The following is a 21,865-nucleotide window of genomic DNA, read 5'->3' as shown; positions in this document are numbered from 1 at the left end:
TGTAGGTGAAATTTCAAAATTTCTTTTTTTTTGCAGAGTTTCAATTTTAATACATTTTTCTAACGAATACAGTAGATTTTACTAGAGAAATGTGACTAAAAATTGATTCCCCCAATTCTTTTGTTTTCAAAAATATCCTATATGTGGCCCTAGTGTGCACGTTGACCAAACCACAGGCTTCATAATAGAAGGAGCACCTACTTGATTTTGGAGCCTCCTTTTTATGAGATTTTTTTTTAGGCACCATGTAGGTTTCTAGGCACCATAAGTGCTAAAAGTTAGGAACCTCCCCCACAAGTCACCCCATTTTGCAATCTACACCCCTCAGGGAATTCATCTAGGGGTATAGTGTACATTTCAAACCCCCAGGGGTTTCACCAATTTTGGTACAACTGGGATGTGAAAATGGAAAATTACATTTTTTTACACAAACATGCAGTTCTGGCTCAAAATTTTTCATTTTCACAAGGAATGAAGGAGACAAAGCACCCCAAAATCTGTGCCCCAATTTCTCCCGAGTACGGCAATGCCTCACATGTGACCAAAAATACCAGTTGGGTGCATGGCAGGACTCAGAAGGGAAGGAGTGATTTTTGGATTTTGCAGCACAGATTTTGGTGGAATGAATGGTGGGTGCTATGTTGCACCAATACAGTGGAACCCCCCCACAAGTCACCCCATTTTGCAAAGTACACCCCTCAGGGAATTCATCTAGGGGTATAGTGTACATTTCAAACCCCCAGGGGTTTCACCAATTTTGGTACAACTGGGATGTGAAAATGGAAAATTACATTTTTTTACACAAACATGCAGTTCTGGCTCAAAATTTTTCATTTTCACAAGGAATGAAGGAGACCAAGCACCCCAAAATCTGTGCCCCAATTTCTCCCGAGTACGGCAATGCCTCACATGTGACCAAAAAATACCAGTTGGGTGCATGGCAGGACTCAGAAGGGAAGGAGTGATTTTTGGATTTTGCAGCAAAGATTTTGGTGGAATGAATGGTGGGTGCTATGTTGCATTAGCAAGACTCCCAAAGCACCAATACAGTGGAACCCACCCACAAGTCACCCCATTTTGCAAAGTACACCCCTCAGGGAATTCATCTAGGGGTATAGTGTACATTTCAAACCCCCAGGGGTTTCATCAATTTTGATACAACTGGGCAGTGAAAATGAAAAATTACATTTTTTTACACAAAAATGTACTTCTGGCTCAAAATTTTTCATTTTCACAAGTAATGAAGGAGACAAAGCACCCCAAAATCTGTGCCCCCATTTCTCCAGAGTACGGCAATGCCTCACATGTGACAAAAAAATACCAGTTGGGTGCATGGCAGGACTTAGAAGGGAAGGAGTGATTTTTGGATTTTGCAGCTCAGATTCTGGTGGAATTTTGGTGGGTGCTATGTCGCATTAGCAAGACCCCCCAAGCACCAATACAGTGGAACCCCCCCACAAGTGACCCCATTTTGCAAACTACACCCCTCAGGGAATTCATCTAGGGGTATAGTGTACATTTCAAACCCCCAGGGGTTTCACCAATTTTGGTACAACTGGGATGTGAAAATGGAAAATTACATTTTTTTACACAAACATGCAGTTCTGGCTCAAAATTTTTCATTTTCACAAGGAATGAAGGAGACAAAGCACCCCAAAATCTGTGCCCCAATTTCTCCCGAGTACGGCAATGCCTCACATGTGACCAAAAAATACCAGTTGGGTGCATGGCAGGACTCAGAAGGGAAGGAGTGATTTTTGGATTTTGCAGCAAAGATTTTGGTGGAATGAATGGTGGGTGCTATGTTGCATTAGCAAGACTCCCAAAGCACCAATACAGTGGAACCCCCCCACAAGTCACCCCATTTTGCAAAGTACACCCCTCAGGGAATTCATCTAGGGGTATAGTGTACATTTCAAACCCCCAGGGGTTTCATCAATTTTGATACAACTGGGCAGTGAAAATGAAAAATTACATTTTTTTACACAAAAATGTACTTCTGGCTCAAAATTTTTCATTTTCACAAGGAATGAAGGAGACAAAGCACCCCAAAATCTGTGCCCCCATTTCTCCAGAGTACGGCAATGCCTCACATGTGACAAAAAAATACCAGTTGGGTGCATGGCAGGACTTAGAAGGGAAGGAGTGATTTTTGGATTTTGCAGCTCAGATTCTGGTGGAATTTTGGTGGGTGCTATGTCGCATTAGCAAGACCCCCCAAGCACCAATACAGTGGAACCCCCCCACAAGTGACCCCATTTTGCAAACTACACCCCTCAGGGAATTCATCTAGGGGTATAGTGTACATTTCAAACCCCCAGGGGTTTCACCAATTTTGGTACAACTGGGATGTGAAAATGGAAAATTACATTTTTTTACACAAACATGCAGTTCTGGCTCAAAATTTTTCATTTTCACAAGGAATGAAGGAGACAAAGCACCCCAAAATCTGTGCCCCAATTTCTCCCGAGTACGGCAATGCCTCACATGTGACCAAAAAATACCAGTTGGGTGCATGGCAGGACTCAGAAGGGAAGGAGTGATTTTTGGATTTTGCAGCAAAGATTTTGGTGGAATGAATGGTGGGTGCTATGTTGCATTAGCAAGACTCCCAAAGCACCAATACAGTGGAACCCCCCCACAAGTCACCCCATTTTGCAAAGTACACCCCTCAGGGAATTCATCTAGGGGTATAGTGTACATTTCAAACCCCCAGGGGTTTCATCAATTTTGATACAACTGGGCAGTGAAAATGAAAAATTACATTTTTTTACACAAAAATGTACTTCTGGCTCAAAATTTTTCATTTTCACAAGGAATGAAGGAGACAAAGCACCCCAAAATCTGTGCCCCCATTTCTCCAGAGTACGGCAATGCCTCACATGTGACAAAAAAATACCAGTTGGGTGCATGGCAGGACTTAGAAGGGAAGGAGTGATTTTTGGATTTTGCAGCTCAGATTCTGGTGGAATTTTGGTGGGTGCTATGTCGCATTAGCAAGACCCCCCAAGCACCAATACAGTGGAACCCCCCCACAAGTGACCCCATTTTGCAAACTACACCCCTCAGGGAATTCATCTAGGGGTATAGTGTACATTTCAAACCCCCAGGGGTTTCACCAATTTTGGTACAACTGGGATGTGAAAATGGAAAATTACATTTTTTTACACAAACATGCAGTTCTGGCTCAAAATTTTTCATTTTCACAAGGAATGAAGGAGACAAAGCACCCCAAAATCTGTGCCCCAATTTCTCCCGAGTACGGCAATGCCTCACATGTGACCAAAAAATACCAGTTGGGTGCATGGCAGGACTCAGAAGGGAAGGAGTGATTTTTGGATTTTGCAGCAAAGATTTTGGTGGAATGAATGGTGGGTGCTATGTTGCATTAGCAAGACTCCCAAAGCACCAATACAGTGGAACCCCCCCACAAGTCACCCCATTTTGCAAAGTACACCCCTCAGGGAATTCATCTAGGGGTATAGTGTACATTTCAAACCCCCAGGGGTTTCATCAATTTTGATACAACTGGGCAGTGAAAATGAAAAATTACATTTTTTTACACAAAAATGTACTTCTGGCTCAAAATTTTTCATTTTCACAAGGAATGAAGGAGACAAAGCACCCCAAAATCTGTGCCCCCATTTCTCCAGAGTACGGCAATGCCTCACATGTGACAAAAAAATACCAGTTGGGTGCATGGCAGGACTTAGAAGGGAAGGAGTGATTTTTGGATTTTGCAGCTCAGATTCTGGTGGAATTTTGGTGGGTGCTATGTCGCATTAGCAAGACCCCCCAAGCACCAATACAGTGGAACCCCCCCACAAGTGACCCCATTTTGCAAACTACACCCCTCAGGGAATTCATCTAGGGGTATAGTGTACATTTCAAACCCCCAGGGGTTTCACCAATTTTGGTACAACTGGGATGTGAAAATGGAAAATTACATTTTTTTACACAAACATGCAGTTCTGGCTCAAAATTTTTCATTTTCACAAGGAATGAAGGAGACAAAGCACCCCAAAATCTGTGCCCCAATTTCTCCCGAGTACGGCAATGCCTCACATGTGACCAAAAAATACCAGTTGGGTGCATGGCAGGACTTAGAAGGGAAGGAGTGATTTTTGGATTTTGCAGCTCAGATTCTGGTGGAATTTTGGTGGGTGCTATGTCGCATTAGCAAGACCCCCCAAGCACCAATACAGTGGAACCCCCCCACAAGTGACCCCATTTTGCAAACTACACCCCTCAGGGAATTCATCTAGGGGTATAGTGTACATTTCAAACCCCCAGGGGTTTCATCAATTTTGGTACAACTGGGCAGTGAAAATGAAAAAAATACATTTTTTTACACAAAAATGTACTTCTGGCTCAAAATTTTTCATTTTCACAAGGAATGAAGGAGACAAAGCACCCCAAAATCTGTGCCCCCATTTCTCCAGAGTACGGCAATGCCTCACATGTGACCAAAAAATACCAGTTGGGTGCATGGCAGGACTCAGAAGGGAAGGAGTGATTTTTGGATTTTGGAGCACAGATTTTGGTGGAATGAATGGTGGGTGCTATGTTGCATTACCAATACAGTGGAACCCCCCCACAAGTGACCCCATTTTGCAAACTACACCCCTCAGGGAATTCATCTAGGGGTATAGTGTACATTTCAAACCCCCAGGGGTTTCATCAATTTTGGTACAACTGGGCAGTGAAAATGAAAAAAATAAATTTTTTACACAAAAATGTACTTCTGGCTCAAAATTTTTCATTTTCACAAGGAATGAAGGAGACAAAGCACCCCAAAATCTGTGCCCCCATTTCTCCAGAGTACGGCAATGCCTCACATGTGACCAAAAAATACCAGTTGGGTGCATGGCAGGACTCAGAAGGGAAGGAGTGATTTTTGGATTTTGGAGCACAGATTTTGGTGGAATGAATGGTGGGTGCTATGTTGCATTACCAATACAGTGGAACCCCCCCACAAGTGACCCCATTTTGCAAACTACACCCCTCAGGGAATTCATCTAGGGGTATAGTGTACATTTCAAACCCCCAGGGGTTTCATCAATTTTGGTACAACTGGGCAGTGAAAATGAAAAAAATACATTTTTTTACACAAAAATGTACTTCTGGCTCAAAATTTTTCATTTTCACAAGGAATGAAGGAGACAAAGCACCCCAAAATCTGTGCCCCCATTTCTCCAGAGTACGGCAATGCCTCACATGTGACCAAAAAATACCAGTTGGGTGCATGGCAGGACTCAGAAGGGAAGGAGTGATTTTTGGATTTTGGAGCACAGATTTTGGTGGAATGAATGGTGGGTGCTATGTTGCATTACCAATACAGTGGAACCCCCCCACAAGTGACCCCATTTTGCAAACTACACCCCTCAGGGAATTCATCTAGGGGTATAGTGTACATTTCAAACCCCCAGGGGTTTCATCAATTTTGGTACAACTGGGCAGTGAAAATGAAAAAAATAAATTTTTTACACAAAAATGTACTTCTGGCTCAAAATTTTTCATTTTCACAAGGAATGAAGGAGACAAAGCACCCCAAAATCTGTGCCCCCATTTCTCCAGAGTACGGCAATGCCTCACATGTGACCAAAAAATACCAGTTGGGTGCATGGCAGGACTCAGAAGGGAAGGAGTGATTTTTGGATTTTGGAGCACAGATTTTGGTGGAATGAATGGTGGGTGCTATGTTGCATTACCAATACAGTGGAACCCCCCCACAAGTGACCCCATTTTGCAAACTACACCCCTCAGGGAATTCATCTAGGGGTATAGTGTACATTTCAAACCCCCAGGGGTTTCATCAATTTTGGTACAACTGGGCAGTGAAAATGAAAAAAATACATTTTTTTACACAAAAATGTACTTCTGGCTCAAAATTTTTCATTTTCACAAGGAATGAAGGAGACAAAGCACCCCAAAATCTGTGCCCCCATTTCTCCAGAGTACGGCAATGCCTCACATGTGACCAAAAAATACCAGTTGGGTGCATGGCAGGACTCAGAAGGGAAGGAGTGATTTTTGGATTTTGGAGCACAGATTTTGGTGGAATGAATGGTGGGTGCTATGTTGCATTACCAATACAGTGGAACCCCCCCACAAGTGACCCCATTTTGCAAACTACACCCCTCAGGGAATTCATCTAGGGGTATAGTGTACATTTCAAACCCCCAGGGGTTTCATCAATTTTGGTACAACTGGGCAGTGAAAATGAAAAAAATAAATTTTTTACACAAAAATGTACTTCTGGCTCAAAATTTTTCATTTTCACAAGGAATGAAGGAGACAAAGCACCCCAAAATCTGTGCCCCCATTTCTCCAGAGTACGGCAATGCCTCACATGTGACCAAAAAATACCAGTTGGGTGCATGGCAGGACTCAGAAGGGAAGGAGTGATTTTTGGATTTTGGAGCACAGATTTTGGTGGAATGAATGGTGGGTGCTATGTTGCATTACCAATACAGTGGAACCCCCCCACAAGTGACCCCATTTTGCAAACTACACCCCTCAGGGAATTCATCTAGGGGTATAGTGTACATTTCAAACCCCCAGGGGTTTCATCAATTTTGGTACAACTGGGCAGTGAAAATGAAAAAAATACATTTTTTTACACAAAAATGTACTTCTGGCTCAAAATTTTTCATTTTCACAAGGAATGAAGGAGACAAAGCACCCCAAAATCTGTGCCCCCATTTCTCCAGAGTACGGCAATGCCTCACATGTGACCAAAAAATACCAGTTGGGTGCATGGCAGGACTCAGAAGGGAATGAGTGATTTTTGGATTTTGCAGCTCAGATTCTGGTGGAATGAATGGTGGGTGCTATGTGGCATTAGCAAGACCCCCGAAGCACGGTGAAATGATGAACCTAATAATCCATAGATGTGTGGTATATTTTGAAACACTCCTTTATACATAGGCCGGGTTTGTCGGGGCAAGTTTCACAGTGGAAAATAGTTTCCTTTCTTATTCCCTTTTTATAGCAAACTTTGCACCTTTTTTGTGTCCTGCCCTTTCTTGCAGTGGAGGGGATTTCGTTGGGAAAATGCTGCCCTGGTACAATACGGGGGCCAGTACTAGAAGTACTGGGGCCCTCTGCCTGCTGATTCCCAAATATTAGGCTCTTTATGACTTCCTCTTGAAAGTGCATAAATGTCCCCCTCTGGCCGGTAGAACGGAATAGCACGTAAGCGTTATACAGTGCCATCTGGATGATATACACGGCCAGCTTCTTGTACCAGATATTTGTTTTCCGCAGGGCACTGTACGGCTTCAGTACCTGATCTGAAAGATCCACTCCGCCCATGTACTTATTGTAATCTAGGATACAATTTGGTTTTGAGGTGTGGGTACTGGTACCTCGTACAGGGATGGAGGTGGTACTGTCTCCATGAATTGTTGTCAGTATAAGGACATCCCTCTTGTCCTTATATTTGACCAACAACATATTTTCGGTGCATATTCCCCTGCTTTCACCCCTTCTCATTACTTGGGCAATGTGCGTTTTGGGGAGGCCTCTTTGGTTCTTGCGCACAGTACCGCAAGCTGCTGTACCTCTTGAACCAAGGGCCTTAAACAGGGGGATGCTGGTGTAAAAGTTATCCACATAGAGGTGATAACCCTTATCCAGGAAGGGGTGCATTAAATCCCAGACAATTTTTCCACTAACACCTACGAGGGAGGGGGGGCATTCTGGTGGTTCAATTCTTGAATCCTTCCCTTCATATACCCTAAACTTGTGGGTGTACCCTGTGGTGCTTTCACACAGCTTATACATTTTTAGGCCATACCTTGCCCTCTTACTGGGAAGGTACTGGCGGAATTTAACCCTTCCTTTAAAATGTATAAGGGACTCGTCGATACTAATACATTTATCAGGGATGTATAGCTCTGCAAATTTGGCACTGAAATGATCAATGACCGGCCTGACTTTGAATAGCCTGTCAAAGGTGGGATCATCTCTGGGTGGGCACTGTGCATTATCGGTGTAATGTATAAATTTATGGATTGCCTCAAAACGAGCCCGGGGCATGGCCATACGGTGAAATGGGGTGCTGTACAGAACATCTGTACTCCAATATTGCCTAATTTGTGGCTTTTTTACTATGCCCATATGTAACACCAGACCCCAAAACGTCATCATCTCTACTGCATCTACAGGGGTCCACCTAGCAAATGATGACGTGGGGTTTTGAGCAATAAACTGCTGGGCATATAAATTAGTTTGGTCCACCATTAAATTTATTAAATCATCAGAGAAAAATAATTTGAAAAAGTCAATTTCTCTGAGACCTGTTGAATCAAATTGGATTCCTGGGATGGCCAAAAACTCAGGAACCTGGGGCTCAAAATTGTCTGGTGGTGGGGTCCATACGAGATCAATTATTGGGGGGGGGGTCTCAGCTGCTCTACGGGGGCGTCTTTGAGGGGGTCCCTCATCACCAGAGGAGGAAGAGGAGCTTAAGACGAATCCTTCAAATTCCCCGCTTGCCTCACTGGCTGTGTCAGAGTCAGAGGCAAGCATGGCATATGCCTCCTCCACTGAATACATTCTTCTGGATGACTGGGATGACATTTGGGATGACATTTGGGATGCCATTTATATTTTTGTGTTACTGGTAGTGAAATGTTTCAACACGTGTATAGTGTAGGGGGGGGTACAAACTTTATTTCAACCCGGGGGGTATGTAGTGTGTAGTGTGTATGTAGTGCAGAAAAAAAAAAATACCAAAAAAAAAAAAAAATTGAAGGGTTAAAAAAAAAAAAAATGGAAGGGGTTAAAAAAAAAAAAAATGGAAGGGGTTAAAAAAAAAAAAAAGGTCCTGCGCCAAAAATTGAGCACAGATGTTGGTCAGTAACGTCCGTCACTGAACAGCGCTCAAAGGCAACAGGAATTTGATCAAAAAAAAAAAAAAATAGATCAACCCTGTGCCGAAAAAGCTGATCAGTGATGTACGTCACTGATCAGCGCACAGTGGCCACAGGACACACACAAAATCACAGTGTGTGTAAAAAAAAAATTTAAAAAAGACCCCACAGCACTCACAAAAAATAAAAAAAGGTGATCAGTGATGCGACACTGATTACCAGTGAGGGGCAGCAGGTGCACAACCTTTGGTGCAACTGACAGTGCAACTGGCAGCAACTGACAGGTATATATAAAAAAAAAAACCTCTGTACCCCCAAAAAGTTGCTGATCACCTCAGATATAGTGATCAGCACAAAAGGCGGGGGCAGCAGACACAAAATTTAGCACTCTCTATCACTCTCTGTCACTATCTCTCTCTATCTCTCTATCTCTCACTATCTCTCACTATCTCTCACTATCTCTCACTATCTCTCACTATCTCTCACTATCTCTCACTATCTCTCACTCTATGACACTGCAGCAGCAGCACTGACAGGTATATATATATATATAAAAAAAAACCTGCGCCCCCAAAAAGTTGCTGATCAGTTAATTTATACTGATCAGCACAAAAGGGGGGGCAGCAGTCAGTTATATAAAAAATATATAGCACAATCTGTCACTATCTCTCTATCACTCTCTCTCTATCTCTCTCTATCTCTCTCTATCTATCTATAGCTCTATCACACTGCAGCAGCACAAAATATAGCACTAGGCCTCTCTATCTCTCTCTATCTTTCTCTATCTCTTTCAGTTATATAAAAAATATATAGCACAATCTGTCACTATCTCTCTATCTATCTCTCTCTATCTCTCTATCTATAGCTCTATCACACTGCAGCAGCACAAAATATAGCACTAGGCCTCTCTATCTCTCTCTATCTCTCTCTATCTCTCTCTCTCTATCTCTCTATCTAATAACTCGCAGCAGCACAAGATATCACAGGATGCCACAAGATGTCACAAGAATAAGCAATATCTAGGCAGTGATCAGGTAAGTATTTGGATGGGTTCTGGTCAGTAGTGGCGGCAGCTGGGCACGGTGACCGCACTGCACGCTATTCCAGACCGGAATGGCGTCTGCAGTGCAGTCACCGTTAGTTTAAATCCCCCTCCTTGGCTGTGATTGGTCCGTCGGTCCGACGAACCAATCACGGCCTTTGGGGGCGGGCGGGGTGAGGTGGGGTGACACCAGTGTCACCCTTACACCCCGCGGTGATTGGTGCTGTACTTTACAGCACCAATCACCTCCGATCCCGTGTCACCGGCGAACGTTATTCGCCGGTGACACAGAAAACGCTGTGAATGGCTGTTCACACTGAACAGCCAATCACAGCGATCGCCGACGGGGGGGCGGCATCGCAGCCCCCCCTGGGCATGCACGGACATGTCTGCTGTCAGGGACAGCAGACATCGTCCCTCTGTCACTGCGTCTCTAGACGCAGTGACAGTTTTAAGCCATGACGTATATATACGTCAACGGTCGGGAAGTACTTCCCGGCCATGACGTATATATACGTCAAATGTCGTGAAGGGGTTAAATGCCAGATGTATCAAGCTTGAAAAAGTGATGAAGTGGAGAGAGAAACAGCCAGGCAATCAGCCTTTAAATGACATGTTACAGGCTGGGTTTGGGAAAAAATGACAGTTAGGAGCTGATTCGCTGGCTGTTTATCACTCTCCATTTTATCTGTTTTTAAAGCGTGATACATCTGGCCCCATTCCGTATTCTATTTTCTGAGAAAGAAACACATGCCTTTGCTGAAATGCATAGGATCCGGCTTAAACATACTGTAGATTACGAACGGATATCTGATCTAGCTGTGCACTGAATGTGCTGCTCCCAGGAGACACAAGATCCATTCTCCTGTCTCCATCCATGTGATGTATCGCTTTAAAATCTGGCTACTGCCACTTCTGGGAATACATGCTCAGAGCAAGGAAAGGATAATACAAGACTTGGGGGCAGTGCAAGGATCAAAAACATTAACATTCTGTAGGCATATGTGCATGCTACAAAAAGGGCTGGGCTGGCTTTTGGAAGCCCAGTGACACAGGGAGTAAACATAAAGCAGCCAGTATTTACCCTGCACAAAAAAAAACACCTCAATTTAAAAAAAAAAAAAAATAATCAGATCTGAAATAGTTCAAACACCCTTTCTCTAATCTTTCAGGGAAATCCTGCAATTAAGCTGAACCCTCTTGACTTTAATGATGCATATGTTATACACAATATTTAGATTCATAAATGAAAATAAATATTATTTGTATTGCACTGCAGTAAACCATTATAATCCCACTGTTCAGGCATTAGTTGGTTGCTCCTGTGAAAAATTGAGGATTTCTTAAAGCTGTGTACACATGGGGGCGATTTCAGCACATATTGCAAGTGATTTCATGTGCTGTGTGAGATCAATCTACAGGAGCGCGCTCTCGTTGCCAGCCCTTCATGGTCGCTGGTCACAGGAGCATGCTCCTCCGATTATGACTAAATACTGCTGGTCACTGATGCACAATGCACTGTGCACCAGTGACCAGCGATTTCTAGTCTAAATGAGGTAGAGACAGAATGAGACAATAGCATGCAATTTTCAGCCAAAATCGCTGGTCACTGATGAAAAGGGTACAATGAGCAATATATTGCTGAAATATATTGCCAGTACACTGAGCAATATATTGCTGAGCGATTTTGTGTGTACACAGCTTTTAAGGTGCGTACACACGGGGCAATATGATCGCTGGCAATATATTGCTCAGCAATCGTATAGCTCAGTGTCCCGTTTTCATCTGCGACCAGAGATGGTCGCAGATGAAAAGGTCACACTGCTGAAGAGGCAGGGGATGTCGCTGGTCGGAGGATCATGCTCCTCCGACCAGCGACCATTCAGGGGCTAAAACCGGGAGCGCGCACTCAGCGATTTATCGCCGGTGTACACTCCCATCGCTGGAAATATGGTCGCTTAGCAATCATATTTCCAGGGATATTTGCAATAATCGCCCTTGTGTGTACGCACCTTAAGAGGCACACACACGTAGAGATGTGTGCTAAGCAATTTTGCTAAGCTATTTAGGGTAGGTGATTTCCTGGTGTCCAGATCTTCCATGAGAAGCACATACACATGCAGAGATTTGTGCTAAGCAATTTAGCAAATTTTAAGCAAAAAAAAAAAAAAGGCCAGAATGAGAGATTGCGATCAGTATCTCTCATTCTGCACACACACACACACACACACACAGATTTGCAGTCACCTGCAAAGCAATTTGACTAGATTTTGACTGCACTGACAGCAAGAGATAATTAATCTATCAGGGCATACACAGGGAGAGATCTGTGCTTACTTTCTAAGCAATCTAGCCAGATTGTTTAGAAAATAGCACAAAATCGCTTAGTGTGTATGCCCCTTAAGGCCCCTATACATCTGAAAGACATTGCACCCAAAAATACAAACTCAATGTATTGTCAGATGGATTGTATGCAGATTGTGTGCACATGTGCAATGCCGGCCCGGGGGATTGGCGGATTGGTTAGCAGAGAAGAGAGGCACAGATTTCGGCCGGCCGGTAGCCGTGAAGATGCTGGGAACAGCAGAAGTTTCCAGTGGCAGATGGGTGGGCGGCTGAAAAGAGCGGTGGACTTCCTTTTGCGCAACTATATCACTACTCCAAAAAAAACATTTTTCAGAGGATTGCTTCATTAGGGCTATTTAATAAATGGCATAACACAGCAGATGTGAGCAGATTGGTAGTTGCTGGCAACCTGTTAATTTAAAAAAAAAACAGGATTTTTGGTTCTCCTATCCTTTTGATCCTAGTAGGCCAGCCCCTATTTAAATGAAGCTACAATCATACAATCATGAAGCAGATGGATTGTATGACAGATTGTGAGTACATTTTGTGTCCAAAAACCAAGGACTGCCGGGGAGTTGAAGGGAAATTGTTGAAGGTACACAATCAAAGACCGGTCTTTCTGATGTATGGCCATATTAGAAATGAGCCATAAGAATAGAATACCTTTTATTGTAACAGCATTATTTATGGTTGAAGGCTATTAAGTTTCATCTATCTCACTACAACGGTAACCTTAATACAGTAATTAAAATTTTGCTATTCCCCCAAAATTTTGAATCACGGCACCCAAGAGCATTAGATTTTTTTTCACAGAACCCCATAAAAATATTAAATTATGTAAATTGTGTTTATATGTTATCCATAGGGTTAGTTATGTGGGGAGGGACAGGATTCACTTCTGTGTCCACATATTTTATGGGAAGCAACAAGCATTGGTTTTTCCCACTATACAGGCCAATATGAATTTGAATTACTCCTGGACCACCAACCCAAGGCACGCCTGCAAGTGACCCAATGCATCATGACATTCAGCTTGGCAACCTTTTCCATAGAGAGTTGATTCTCTTAGCGTAAACAGAATAGGAGTTTCCTTTTTAAGGTATACTTAAAATATGCACTTTAGTTCTACCAGCTATACCCCTATTTATACTGTATCTTTCAACACACCCTTTACGTTACCTTGTAATTTGTTTTTTGTTTGCCTACTACTACTACTACTACGCACTTCCAGCAATCATTTGATTTATATATTAATGATGTCTAGGTGGACAATCAATAGGCCTACACCAAATGGTCGACACTAAGGATGGGAATCAATACACAAATGCGCAACACAATTTTTTTAGGAAATTTAGCCCAAATTTAACCCCAACCCTTCCCCTAGTGCCTAAACCTGTCACTTCCCATATCCTAACTGTATCCACCCCTCTCAAAGCCTAACTGTAAGCCCCTCCCCCACATTCCAGCAGCCTAGAGCTAAAACTGTTGAAAGCAAATGTGTCAACCATTCATCTATCCAACTTTTTGTCACCATCGGCTTAATGCATGTCAACAATGTGGTGTTGACCTTTTGACCTAGACATTGTTGATATTTTAACTGGAAATCACTCACATCAAGTCTTGTACACACGGTGAGATATTGGCTAATGGCCAATTTTGATTAGATGCACAAAAGCGTTTAATTTAACTAATACCCCTTTTACACCGCCGAAAAATCCGGGTCAGACCCGGATCATCGGCGGTGTAAATGGGGTATATCCGTGTCCATTTACACGGGGTCCATTTACACGGATAGGACCCGTGTAAATGGCGGTGTAAATGGTCCGGCTGCGGGTGCAGGCACCCGCAGCGGGTCCACAGCGTGCAGCGCTGGGGAAGCTGTGGCCAGCTGCTGCGGGAGAAGGGGGGGTACCTGTCAGCCTGAGGTCGGAGCTCAGCGGAGAGGATGATGTGCACCGCTGCTGTACCACCCCCCAGCAGCCGGTCCCTGCGGCGAATGGACAGTCAGTGTCGGCGGTCCCTCCAGCGCATGGGAACTAGTACTAGTTCCCATGCACCAGAGGGACCCCCGCCACTGACTGTACATTCGCCGCAGGAACTTTGCAGCTGCAAGGAGACATACAGCAGCGGCGCACATCATCTGCTCCGCTGAGATCCGACCTCAGGCTGACAGGTACCCCCCTCCCCTCAGCAGCCGCAGGGACCCCCCTCCTCCCGCACATCATCCCCTCCGCTGAGCTCCGACCTCAGGCTGACCGGTACCCCCCCTCCCCTCAGCAGCCGCAGGGACCCCCCTCCTCCCAGCATCCGGGGACAGCACTCCCAATCTACCCTCTCAAAAATTGTATTCAAACAGTAGTATATATATATATATATATATATATATATATATATATATATATATATATATATATATATATATATATTTATTATTTAAGACAGGGCTGAACCAGGTTCAGTGTAAATGGTGCAGACCCAGGTCAAAGTGCTGTGTAAATGGGGTATAAAGCAGGGTCAGACCCTGGATACTCCAGCGTTCAAAGACCAGGGTCCGACCAGGGTTTTTGGTGTAAAAGGGGTATAAGAAGGAGAATCACTGGGAGATTTTGGTTAACCTTTTAGGAGATTTTGGATTATCTAGTCAAAACCTTCTGCCAAAATCTCACCGTGTGTACATCCCTTAACTCAAGCAAGTTAAAATAATCAATCCTATAGAACCTTACACAAATGGATATTAAAAAGGGTAAGAAAAGCATGGGACTGGGAAAGACACATTTTATTTCAAAGAAATAACAGATTTGAGAGCACTGTTTTTTTTTTTTTTTTTTTAACTGGAGTTTATCTAGTTTTTCAGATTACACATTTGGAAAAATAGGTCAAAGATGCATAATACCCCTTTTACACCAGAGCCTCGACCCGGATTATTGCAGCTCCACTCCAGGCCTTGGTGTAAAAAAAAATAACCCAAGTCCTGTTCCCGGGTGTCAGACCCAAATTATCAGGGTCAGACACGGGGCTTCACATACTTTTCGTCACGGAGCGGCCCAGGCACGCCCCTTTTGTGACGTCGACGGCCGGGGACCACCCAAAATAGTGATGTCAGCGGGCCCGGTCCGCCCCTTTCACACTGCCCCCTTTGAAGTGGTGCCCTGCCCGCCGAGGTTCCTAGAAGAAACACTACATTATGTGTGTGTGTGGGTGGGTGTGTGTGTGTGTGTGTGTGTGTGTGTGTGTGTGTGACACTAGTAAGCAAACTTCTGAACACAGGGAAAGCAGATGTTTGCAGTTAAACAAGCACATACAGTACACTGGTTTTCTATAAACCTGCTTATCCACAGACACCAACATATATGTACCATTCTTCACACGCTTTCTCATATCATGTTAGCCCTGTTACAATTTCAGCCATAAAGAGTATTGCACATGGAAAACATGTGTTCTGTACTGCTGAAAACAAAGCACTGATTGGTTGTAACAACTAAGGTTACCCTTTAAACAATGGCTACAAACCAACGGTTAAATACGAACATTAGATAGTTTTGCAATCAATGGCAAAGAATCAATGTTTCTCCACTATCGATAGTACAGAGCCCTTGATAGCCCAACCTTAGTTGTCCAAGGATAGGGATCCTTGCCCTACCCCAATGCATCCATAAAGCCCAGGCCAGTCAGTGGAAAAGCAGGGATGGTAATCAGTGGGTGAAACCATTGATGGTCCTACACAACAGTCAAGTGTTGTGGGCAAAAGTCTGCATTGCTTATCTGTTATATGTGGTCCGGATACAGTGCGGAGCTGAGATCATGTGCACTTCCTCTATGGTCAGATTATTATATATATCAATGTTAGCAGCAAGAGATAAAAATGTAACAGATAGAGGAGTTCATACGTTTCTGTATTTGTGTGACTGATGTCCTACAAACATGAAATTACATTTTTCCAACTAGTTGTCACAATAGGAAAAAAAAAAAAACATTCCTATTGTTTTACTGTAAGTCATAACTTCCTCTTAAGCTAGGTCTCAGATGTACTTCATTAGAAACCACTGAGTATGGCAGACATAACTGACAAGAATACAGTGCATTCCCAAGTATTTACTGACTAATCACACTTTATACTCCAAATATACAGATGCTTAGGGATACACTTAAGACCTGAAGGGAAAATATTGCAAATATATACTTCGCTAGTCCCCAACAATATGATCGTAAAACTATCAATATATTTGATCTATAGTGTATATCATAAATACGACTCCGATCCCGATAAATACAGTATAAAAACATGGTGGGGAGACAGTAGCGCACACAGGGGGGGGGGGGGGGGGGGGGTTTCTGAGTACCCAGAAATCCCCCCAGGAATCTAAGGGCACTATTCTGAAAGCTGAGGGTCCCCTCTTTCCATGGGTACAAGAATTTAAAAAAAATCGGCCCTGGGGAACCGGAGATATCTGATTTCAAACAGTGGTTCCCATCCAAGCCTGTTAATTGCTCTTCCCAGTCAGATATTTAAGGTTCTGTCTGACTTAGAGTTTTTCCCAGAACCAGAGATATCGGCCTTCCAGCAGCTGGTTACTGCTCCAGCTCCACACACCTGGTATGTAGTTTTAGATACTCATTGGCAGATTGCTCTGCTTCCTGAACTCTGATCCCCTAGTCCATTAATTCCATTAAAAGCTAAGAAATCTAGTTCCAGGAACTGGAGATATCTGCAGTCAAGCAAGCTGCCCTCCCACCAGAAAATTATGAATAATAAGCCCACTACACCCCTCCTCTGCATATTAAACATCCTCTACCACCCTGGAAGTTATGCAACAGGGCCCCTTCATTAAGCCCAATGCCCCCTTCTCCTAACCCATCTCCCACTATCTGTGCAGTAAAGGGGTAATTAGTGGAAATTACTGATCCAGGCCCTACATGCTGAGCGGTTGATATAATACCCCCTACCACCTGCGGGACATCAAAGCTTCCGCTCATAGCACCCCCCTCCCCTACCACTGGAGGATAGGTAGGTGCCCCAATACAGTGCTATGCCCAGGGGTCTACACTGCTGTATATATATATATATATATATATATACACATACACATTTGGTCTATCTATAATACTTTAACTGACTCGGCATATACTGGGTCACCTAAGTGTCCATCTCCGTGCTTTGCTCCGCCCCTCTCTGGAAACCCCCTTCTGAAAATCCTGCGTTTGCCACTGGGAGAGCTCTGATGAGATATGTTAACTTACAGTTGCCATTTGTCAAATTTTCAGATTTGGAAGCAAATTTGATTGCCCTATGCTTTCATTCATTATCAGATTTTTGTTCACACCAGACAGATTGGACATAAAAATGTGTGTGTGTGTGTGTGTGTGTGTGTGTGTGTGTGTACCTCCAGCTTTAATAATAAGAAAATAAGGATAAACAATATTTAAAATTATGGATTTTAAAATATGGACTAATGGGGCATACACACAGGGAGATTTGAGCAAGAGATGTGTTCTAAGCAATTTAGTGTAGCGGATGTTAGAATTTCCCACAGTCTAATAATCGCTTTATTAATAACCACATATGCTCTAACATATGCGGTTATTAACGCAAGGGACAGCTCCTGCAATAAGAGCTGTCCCTTGCGATGTGGCGCCGGTGCTGGGCATGCTGGGAGGGATCCGTGACGAATCACTCACACAGTGCTGCTTTAAGAAACCCATAGGCTTCTGCAGGGAATTGCCAGCTTTTGCTGGTGATTCCCTCCGCAGCGGTGACACCGAACATACAGAAATGCGATAAAAACCCAGATATCAGGGTTTTTACTGCATTTCTCTGTTAGAGAATCGCCCCCTAGATCTGCCATACACACAGAGATTTGCGCAAGAGATTTGTGCTGAGCGATTTAGTATGGGAAAAAAAAAAAAGTAACATAATAATAATAAAAATGATGCAGAAATCTCAGGGTATATGCCCCATTACTCTGCTATATGTTCTCAAGTCACAAGGGGTGTGTCTCAACACCTAGGCAAGGCCCACATGAATGTGTTATACTATCTGTTGCAGACTCCCATATTATTATGGAAAATCTACAGGGGTGTGTATGGGACACAAAAATATATATATCATTAGACACATATAGATAGGCTCCCTAAAAACAAGCAAATAAACAAAAAATGAAAACAATGGAAGAGTTGGAATAGGGCACAAATCACGAGCGAGAGGGAGTGAAAGTACATTAAACTAGGGATTACAGACTGACAGCAGCTCTCAGTATGTTAAACTGGCCTTTTGTCTAAAAACTATTTAGGCAGAATGACATGAGCTCTACAATAAGGGAGGCGGCAGTGCCATTTAACCACTTCACTGCTGCACACACCACAAAAATCACTGTGACCAGATGGCCCAGCAATAATAGATCAATCCATGCAGGCCCAGAAGCATACCACATTAGAGCAATTCATTCAGTGATGTGGCAGATTTCACTGCACCACATATTACAAAGGTAGAATGAAGGTTACTGATCATAAAGTGATAAAAAAAAAAAATGACATGATCAATATTATGCTGCTGTTTACAAAGTCTATTATGGACCAAAATCTAGTCAGTTATAGAGCACATAAATATTGTATAAACATCTCAGCAAGCTGAGATACTATTGACCTTCACAAGTCTACAATTAAGAAATAGAGGATTTTTTTCCTTAAAAACCTATGAACTAGAAAAAGCCCTATATCCAACTCTAATTAGAAAAGAGAATACTGTATTTAACCACCTAAAGGGTTATATTTACAATATATCAAATGATCTCTAAGTAACATTTCTAATAGAAAATCACTTTAGGACAAGAAAATAGTAGAAAAGTAATAAATGATTCTTTTCTATTAGAGACCATGCACAAGAGATGGATATGGAAGAATCAAGAATTACACAGAAGGATATTATGGGATGTTGTCATGGCAGCGATTCAGCCCATACCTTCAGGGTTAGGTTCGGGGTCTGGCGTAAGCGAGATGTCATCAAGTTCACGCAAGCAAAGCCATTCGCCATCCATAGAGACGCGGAATTTGCAAAGGTAGATGGTCTCCATGGCAGCTTGTGTTATCTTGTCAGTCGTGGGGGTAGGCATGTCGCTTTGAGGAGTGAGAGCCGACATGGTGGCTCAGTTGATATGACCACCACTTAAATAAATAGAAATAAAGAAGAAGAAAAAAAACACAGAGTAGCAGCAGGAAGAGCCTTTAAGGAGTCCAAATATGATTAGGCGTTAGTGAGGAAGGCAGTGAGCTCAGAGGTAAAGTTGCACAATGAACATGCAAACAGAAGATATATATATATTTTTTCAAACGTTACAAGAATATTTCTTCAGTTTTACAACAATAATGGAGAGATGTTACACCTCTCTGGGCTGCTCTGGATTCCGGAGAGTCGTCTCTGCCTCTTCCGCCCCCCTGCTGCTCTGCTGTCAATCGTCATGCGTCAAAGCTGCTTGCTAAAGCACTAACTCCAGATTATAAGACTCTCCTTTGTCCCAGTCATTAAGATAAGAAGTCCATGCAGTCATCCACTATGACCTAAACGACAATAGAGGCAATTCATGGAATCCGAATGTTTCAAAGAGGGCAGCAGGTCTGCACAGCCCAGGCACTTGTGATCTTGTAGGATTGGTTGTGCGCAGTAAGCAGGGTGTTGACCAAAATGGCTGACTAATGAAGAGAAGAGAAAATTCACACTCATGTGACCAGAGATGCTAGGAACGTAAGCAAGTCCCAGGATGCTGTCTAGATGCTGCTGATGCAGGGAGAGCAATTAAAATGTTCTCTCTTCCAGTACCCAACCCCACGGCTTTCTCTGTGACAGCCTTCCCCTCCCCACTCTGTAACTCCTCCTCAGTTCAGACTGTACTAGCAAACAGAATCCTTGCAGCACAATGAAGCTAGTTATTCACTCCGTCACCCCAAGCAGCAGGTTCATACACTAAACACAGCTAACCAAGACTGGAAAAAGCATCACTATGAAAGCTGTAAACAGCTCATTTTCAGCAAAAAATAAGAAATATTTACTCATATAAATCAGCTAAGGAGATGCTTTATATATTACTAATTTATGTACACACAAACCCAGTACCATGATTCTTACAGTGTAAATGTATTTTGCAAAAGCTGAAAACTATTTTATTTACACACTTTCAGACTTTCTGAAATATTTATTAGTTAATTTTACATATTTTTTCTAGATACCGTATATACTAGAGTATAAGCAGAGTTTTCAGCCCTTTTTTGGGCTGAAAAAGCCCTACTCAGCTTATACTTAAGTGAGGGTCTGGGGCAGTAGTGTGTATTACCTGTCAGAATTGTCTTCTCCCCAGCGCTGCACAGCGGCATCCTCTGTGCCCAGCGGGAGGCTCAGCGCATATAGAATCTAAGAGCCATACACTGCCCAGCGTGTGCTGCCGGAAGCTCAGCGCCGGAAGAGTTAACATCCCCTGCAGTGGTTGGTCGGCATCATGGGGGTTCACTATGCTGGCTGTTTCCATGTTACTGAGCTGCACTAGGTAACAGACAGCCACGGGACCCGGTGACAGGGGAGGGAGGTGCTGAGCCTCCAATTGGGTCTCGCGGCTGTCTGTTACCTAGCGCGGCTCAGGTCACTATGCTGGCGCCTCCCCTCCCCTGGCTCCCATTGGATCTTGTGCGGCTCAGGTCACTAGGCAGCCGCCGCCTCCCCTCCCCTGGCTCCCATTGGATCTCTTGCGGCTGTTTGTAACATCTAGCCTGCCTGGGGAGTGACAGGCAGGAGGGGGCAGGCAAAGCGCTGGGGAAGCCAGCTCGCCAGGGGAGGAGGAGGGACAATATTAGCTAATAGTAGATGGCAAACACACCCAGGGCTGTGGAGTCGGAGTGGGAGTCGAAGGAAATTTTGCGTACCTGGAGTCAGAGTCAGCAAACAATGCACCGACTCTGAAAATTATAATTAATAACTTCTCTACTGTAAGAATAAAGACAATGCATGCAGTGCCTCACGTAACCGCAAAACGAACACGTTAAGTGACCGTGAAAAAGCATGCTTTTCATGTGCTTCACTATATGGCAAGCAACGCACAATTCGGAGCACCAATACTTATAAATGTATTCTCCCTTGTAGTTTACAACTTATTTCCAACGTTCAATAAGGTTTTCAATACCTCGTTGGTAGAAATCACCTGGTGTAGACTCGAAAAATTCATTCAACCAAGCTCTCCCACCATACGCACAACATTTTTACGCGGATGAAGATCTTGTTTCATGCGCGGGGTCGTTTCTTTACCTTGACTAAGCCATTCCTTACGCTGGTTCATATTGATGTACAGGCACCATTTTTCAGTAACGATTTGGTAAAGAAATCGTTCCTTGTGTCCATGAATTGAACGGTGACGAGAAAGCAAACCAGCGAAGATTGTGGCTCGTTGATTTTTGTTGTCGTCACAAAGCATGCGGAACTCATGCTCCACACTTCTGAACCTTTCCTATTATTTTTGTTCCCAAAACAACCAAATAATGTGTTTTTTATCTTTGAACTGGTAAAGTTCCTGTTCCTGATGTTTAGGCCTACTGCTACTATCCAGCCATTTAATTAATTAAT

General features: G+C 43.4%; 1 protein-coding gene across 7 annotated transcripts in view; it reads right to left on the bottom strand.

Annotated features, from left to right (window-relative positions):
• RUFY3 (RUN and FYVE domain containing 3) overlaps positions 1–21,865 on the bottom strand; it is a 119,378-nt gene that overhangs the window by 77,357 nt on the left and 20,156 nt on the right. Inside the window, exon 1 of one of the 7 annotated variants that reach the window (XM_083174549.1) lies at positions 19,223–20,074. The exons of 3 other annotated variants lie outside the window; for them this stretch is intronic. In XM_083174549.1, the coding sequence (XP_083030675.1) occupies positions 19,223–19,400 (178 nt within the window). In that variant the 5' untranslated portion in view covers positions 19,401–20,074. Of the gene's footprint in view, positions 1–19,222; positions 20,075–21,865 lie in introns of those variants that run through there. 3 more of the 7 variants (XM_083174554.1, XM_083174567.1, XM_083174571.1) reach the window with 3 other exon arrangements.

The sequence above is a fragment of the Crinia signifera genome, chromosome 1 (assembly GCF_055691185.1).
Source record: "Crinia signifera chromosome 1, ASM5569118v1, whole genome shotgun sequence".
NCBI classification, from domain to species: Eukaryota; Metazoa; Chordata; class Amphibia; order Anura; family Myobatrachidae; genus Crinia; species Crinia signifera.
The sequence above is the reverse complement of the archived record's forward strand: the minus strand, read 5'-3'. Positions and strand labels throughout refer to the sequence as shown.